A 6,678-nucleotide genomic window follows, 5' to 3' on the forward strand; every position below is an offset into this window, starting at 1 on the left:
CATCCCCAGGCCCAAACAAATAGCAAATTCTTCAACAGGAATTTTCAAAATTTTTCAAAAATTGTCGTCCGTATACGTCCTTGTCTTGCAATTTTTTGGGGTGACTATAAAGTGTGAAATAAAACAATGCAAATATTTATTCATTGTAATTTTTGAACGACGAGAAGAACGCAATGGCAATTTATTGCTAAGCGGCATGAAAAAAAATCTATATTTCCAAATAACCAATTATACGTTATTTACAAAATTGATGGTTTTGATTCATTTCGTTTGTCCATTTAGGAAAATTGAGGGGAATTATGAAATGGCCACAATGCTTCCCTTGACGGGTTATTTCACTTGAAAATTAAGTTTTTGCAAAATGCTAGGCCATAAATGCGAAATTCTAATAACGCAACATACAAAACATTATCAAAAATGACACTGAACCAAGGACGACCGTGAAGACGTTGAAACGAAAATTTGAACTGAATTTTGTTCTGTGTTGTCGTTTCTTCCTAGAACAGGTCTATGATTTTGAAGCACCAAAGTCTCAAGAAATCGCATTGTGCTTCGTGTATGGTTTCAAGGGAACCTAAAACCAGAAAAAAAATGTTTAAAAATGTCTCAGACCAGTTCTCGGGTTGTTTTAATCTTAGAAAGTTTTATATTTTTAGAACTTTCATATTATGGATCAATAACTTCATAAATAAAAAAAAAGAATTAAAGTATTGCTAAAACTACAGTTTTTTTATAACTGGAAGTTCTATGACTACAACTTTTCCATAAATGAACCTTTCCAAACTTTTTAGGAATTCTATAAAAACTTCATTTTTATATCATTTTTCTGTCCACTGCTTTTCATAGACGCCATTATATGAGTTGTAAATTTTTAATCTTTTGAATTATGTGGTTAAACCTGGTTTTTAATATTTTTTGTCGTGTTTCAGAGCCAAAACTCCAAGAAACGGACTTCATTTTTACGGACATTGACAACGTTCTCTTTCTCGATATCAACGACACTGCCAACTTCGACAATGGATCTGTGATTGTCTACAGTTACACAGATGGGGGGCAACTGAGGCAGGTATCATTCACCCGGGGCAGTTTCCCAGTGAACGTGACTGAATTGCCAGCTGATCGTTCGGTGAGTCTGGAAACAACTTTCACAGTCGGAACAGAAAGGGACTGCAGAGGGAATGATGGTGGAATCGTCACAAGTCAAGTTCTCTCCGTCATTTATCAAGGCAAGTCATTTTCACGAAATCAACAGAATTCCCACCCTTGTCCTGAAATCGTTGTTCCGAAACGTACGAAATCGTGGGTATGTTTGATCTTAAACGTAAAAATTGTTGGTATGTTTGCTATTTAAAATTATAAAATCTTCTGTGTTTTTGGTTGCAAGCCACAAGAAATCATGAAAATGGCTTACTTACATTCTTGACTTTTAACGATTATATTATCAAAAAGTGGTTGTGATTTAATAAAATAAATCCTCATTGATGTTTAGAAAGTGTTAAAATTTTTAACTTGAAAAACAATAACCAACACTATTTTAGAAAACTTATATTTATCATTGAGCTAAAGATAAAAATTAACAGGTTTGTAGTTTTTTGAGGAAAAAAACTTCAAAAGATAAGTTTGAAGCTCCAGCGGGTGGTTAGAAAGCAATCATTTGGCTACATTGTAAAAAAATGACTCTAATTTCGGTACGGAAAAAACAGCGTCATCTTATGTTGCAAACCAAACATACCGAATCTGTGAAGCCAAACATAACGACAACTTCTTTAGTTTTAGAACCGAATATCCATTTTTTTTGCTTAAAATCAGTTTTAACGTTTCAATATAAAGCATGCCGAATCTAAATAACCAAACATACCGAAGCTATCAAACGTTTCAATTCGAACATACCGAACAAACTGATGTCAATTTTTCAAATAATTTATTAATTTTTCATCTGTTTTGTATCTGTTAGTTTTACAGGGCAACGCATTCAGAAGTTTCTACTTGCTATATTCGTTCGCTTTTCACTAAAATTTTTTGTTTTACTGATAATTACAAGATAATCAGTTTTGAATTATTGCAAAAGGTTTACTGTATCTTAACTGTCTCCGGTTACGTTTCTATTTGCTTGCTATTTTTTCTGTAATTTTGTAATTTTTTGATAAAAGTTGTTTGTCTTTAAGACAATAGCAGTAAAAAAGATTTAAAAATGCATTATTTTTTCTCGGTTTTATCTTCAAACTTTTGTCTTTCAATTTTTACAGTTTTTCAATTTAAACCAATTCATAGAAATTTTTTGTTTAGAGGAGCATGCTTTAAGGCTTGCAACACAATCCAAGCAATTTCAGTATTAGACTTGGCAACGAAAAAAACTGAATTTGTGAGAAGCATTCTATTTTTACTACTGTTATTATTTTAGATTAATTGCTTTCTCTTCGTTTCATAATCACCTATTTCGAATCTGATGCAAGAAACTGAGTTCTGTACTATCAATTTCTCGGAACTGGTACAGATACTTAGTTATTTTTACCTGCGACTCATAGTTATTTTACCCAAGTAATAAAATCCATATTTTATCACCATGTCCCAATCAAATGCAAAAAAGATTAAAAGAACAAATTGTAAGAGTCTACAAAAATCATAAGTTTTCAAGAGCAGGGTTCAAATTTGGGTAATAAAGTTAAAATTTTGCAGCAGTTACGGTAAATGCGGTTCAAATAAAAACTTAACTCCAGGAGTCAATGCAGCTATAACAAAAATACACCTCTTCTACCGCACTCGTGGCTGGTGATAGTGAAAATTTTGTAAAATCTTATTTTAAGCGCTAGTTACCCCAATTCTAACAATTTTTCCGATTCAAACTCAGATCATTTTTTTGCGAAGAGCAGCGTTTTCATTGATGATCGGCGTTTCCTGGTACCTTTCGGGGGTTTTTTACTTATTTAATTTTAACTATCGAAATTGGTTAACTAACGGCTTTTGAGCATCATCTTTGAGTCAGGAAAATTTTCATAACTTGAATGCAAACACTCATCGAATTCCTTCTCAGCTACTATTTTTGTGCTACAATTACTCGATCGTCTTTTGTGTTCCAAAAAACCTGATACCGCGCACTAAAAGTTCACAAAATAAGTCCTATTGTGCAGAAAAAACCCATAATTTTTCAAAATACTTCAAAATTTTCAGAAAGATTGTGTAGCACTGTCTTACCAATAAAAAATTTCTATAATAATTAAATTTCAGAAGCCTGACAACATTGTTTGAAATAGTCTCAACTAAAATGTAGATCACAATGGGATGCTGCTATTTCACTCCTAATTGTTTAAACTCTTATGTTTTCACAGGATTTTTTTCATCAATCCATCTTTTCCCTCCTATTCTAATCCTCTGTACAACTGACACTGTAATCATTCAGATGTTCTTCTGCTGACTATGGTACTTGATTATGAACTATTACAAAAATTCAACGCTTTTATTTCACTCGTCGCTGGCAAAGGCGGTAGCATAAAAAAATATTTTTTAAGCGCTAGTTACCCCAATTCTTATAATATTTGTCATTCAAACATATTATGATTCATATACAAATCGAGCTCTTGCAAAGTGCCGTTTTTTTAATGACGATCCGTATTCCCTGGTATCAAGAACCTTCTCGAAGCAAATCTGTAAAAAAAACCTGTTTGGATAACCAAAAACAGTTTAGTGTTTTTTTTTCAAAAAAGCCTCATAATTTTTTGAAAAAAAATGCTAAACTGTTTTTGGTTATCCAAACAGGTTTTCTTACAGATTTGCTTCGAGAAGGTTCTTGATTTTAGTAGAAAATTACTTTCACTCCAATTTCACCTCTTATTATTTGTAGTAGATTTCATCGGCTGTTTTTAAGGGTCAAAGGATACCATTATTGCGGACTAAAAATTTCCAAAATAATTTCTATTGTGCCGTCAAAAAAATCTGTAATGTTTCAAAGTATTTTAAAACTGTCAGGAAGACGGTTTATTGCTGTCATACCTAAAAAAAGATAAATTATAATTAAGTTTAGAAGCTTGCGGGCATTGTTGAAATAATTTCAATTTTGCAGTAGATCAAAATGGTGCCCCGCTATTTCACCCCTATTTGTTTAGCTCTTATCTTTTCACAGGATTATTTCACCCATTTATCATTTCACTCCGATAATATTTCTCTTTAAAACTTATACTATAATCATTCGACAATGCCTTCACTGTTTTGGGGACTTGATATGAATGAAACTAACTGAGTATGATAAAACTAATTAACCTATAACGGGAAGGAAAAAAGTATTCCTCAAATGATATTTTGCGGATATATTTTAATGATTGCCTCCTTAGGAAAAGCACTTAATTTTAGACAGGAAATGAACCCCCACGTTGTCATGGCAACGGGTGTCTTGTTGACTCAGTTTCCGGGGGTGAGGCTATTTTCTAGACTGAATGGTGGTAAAACTTCATGTGAGCGTTCTATATAGATTTATGAGTGGACGGAGCGTGACCTGTTTCCAGAAAAAAAATCTGTTCTGAGACTATTGGACGAAAACTGGCAATGTATGTTTCTCGTCGATTTAAGTTAGAGAATAATATTGCGAAAATTATGTAACCAAACATGCAGCAATTCCCTTTGCGAATACTGATGATTCCGGATCGAGTTCTGAACGCTAAAAATCGCTAAAAAATTTATGAATTGCGTGGAAAAAAGGTAAGAATTGCAATTTTTAGCGTTGAATGCGGTGAAATAAAAATTCACCACTTAGAATTGTAAATCTTACCAAATATCATCACCACAGAAATTATTGCAACAAATGAGATAAGTGGTGAATGCGTTGAAAGCGGTGATCGAAAAATTCACTGCTAACAATCGCAAATCTTACAAAAAATCATCACTAATTTTACCAAATAGGTTCACCGCAGAAATTATTGCAAAAAATGCAAGAATAGCGGTCAATGCGTTGAAAGCGGTGAAAAAATTCACTGCTAAAAACTGCAAATCGTACAAAATTTCACCGCTATTTTAGCACAATTATCTATCGACTCAACTTTTTGATGAAACTATGTAAGGTTTGAGGTGAAGACGTTGATTTTCGTAACCTTTCACTTAATTATTTTGAGCCACCAGCTGACAGATGGAAGACTTTTGGTTTTTTAGAAAAATTGGCAACGGAAACTATATAATTCACAAAAAGGTATTTCATAAGTATTTCATTAGAGATGATAACTCAAATAAATAAGTTGCTTTTTTGTTTTTGCTACCCCACCGACGAAACATTTTGTTTTTTTTCGGAATGCGAGAATTGGTTACAACTCATAGTCGGAGGTCACCTGTGTAAAACTTTGTCAGGTTTGAGAAGGAAGATGTCTGGAGCCTGGATTGATGTTGACAAAAAAGCAGCCTGAGTGCTGTTTCAGTTAGGAAACAGTAAGAAAGCTCTGGTATAAAAATTTTTAAAAATCGGCGATATCTGCGTTAATCAGAGCAAATAAAAGAAAAATTTTTGATTTGGCAGCTGAAGGTAAGGTAGGTGATCTTCAGTGATCGACAAATTGTCGAAAAAAATAATGTAAGAATTATGGTGAATAGCTGTCAAAAAATAATACTTCATCGCAAAGAGCCCGCATCTTTTAGCGCGGTGAATTCGGTGAAAGTGGTGAATTTTTGAAAGATTTGAGTTGAATTTTTTTAACAGCTACCAGGCAAATGAGTTGAAAAAAATTCACTGCTAAGAATTGCAAACTTTGCAAAAAAAATCACCGCTAAATTCACCGCAAATCTTACAAAAATTCACCGCTTTCACCGCATTAATCGCTAAAAAGATGCAGGCGCTCTGCGGCGAAATTTTTTTCACCGCTATTCACCGCAAATCTTACATTTTTTTGACAAATCCTCGACCCAGTATACATCAATGCATGTGATTTAGCCATTAATTTACACAAAAAAAACGCTTATCAGAGACATTGAAATGCTATTTGAACAAAATTCTTAATAAATTCAGTAAAAAACGGCTAATATCAATCCCTCTAGCCGACGCAGGGGGTGAGCTTCAACAACCCAACTATAGTATTGAAGAGTGCAGTTTCCAAGAGCATCTTTGTCGTAAGTAATCCTATTTGTTGATGTACTTTGGTTTTTTGTTTAGGAAACAAGTCTGGCACTGCGCAAGAGGAGGCGATGTCTTGGCTAATTCTCTCCGGATTTCTGGCAATTGTCAACTTTCTGAACAATGCTTAACGTGATCAGTTTGTTTAAACCTAAATAACTTTTAATGATCATTATACCAGCTAGACCAGGTGTCATAAATTTTGTAGCGAGAACTTGTTTTAAAGTTCCGGGGATTAGGAATAATTACGAAATAATTTGGTAATATATAAAAAGAAAATTCGCCCAAGAAAAGGGGCAATTTTTTTTAAAAGTCTTGGATCTGCGTTGTGCTCTAGCTCGTAATGGTGCCCAAATGAGCGCACGATACTTTAACCGAATAGTAAAAAGTGTAAAATTTTGTTCAGATTCAAAAAATTCAAATAGCTATTTCCTGTGATTGTATTGATGACTGTAATAATGACGCTTTCCATAAATTTTTATTCTATTGCTACTGCTTTGCGACTCTACGCTCGCTAACATACCTTCTGAAAACAAGAAATATTGAATGTTAAATTGATGCATAAATTCAATATGAAAAATAAATGTAGTGAT

At 33.3% G+C, this 6,678-nt stretch overlaps 1 protein-coding gene across 1 annotated transcript; it reads left to right on the plus strand.

The window, feature by feature from the left end:
• Positions 1–786: 786 nt before the first annotated feature.
• On the plus strand, positions 787–6,310 carry LOC142352024 (uncharacterized). Its single transcript, XM_075404358.1, has 2 exons — positions 787–1,226; positions 6,125–6,310. The coding sequence occupies exons 1-2, from the start codon at positions 887–889 to the stop codon at positions 6,214–6,216; spliced, it is 432 nt and encodes a 143-aa protein (XP_075260473.1). The 5' UTR covers positions 787–886; the 3' UTR covers positions 6,217–6,310.
• Positions 6,311–6,678: the final 368 nt, after the last annotated feature.

Source organism: Convolutriloba macropyga, chromosome 13, assembly GCF_964194025.1.
Source record: "Convolutriloba macropyga chromosome 13, txConMacr16.3, whole genome shotgun sequence".
Taxonomy (NCBI): Eukaryota; Metazoa; Xenacoelomorpha; order Acoela; family Convolutidae; genus Convolutriloba; species Convolutriloba macropyga.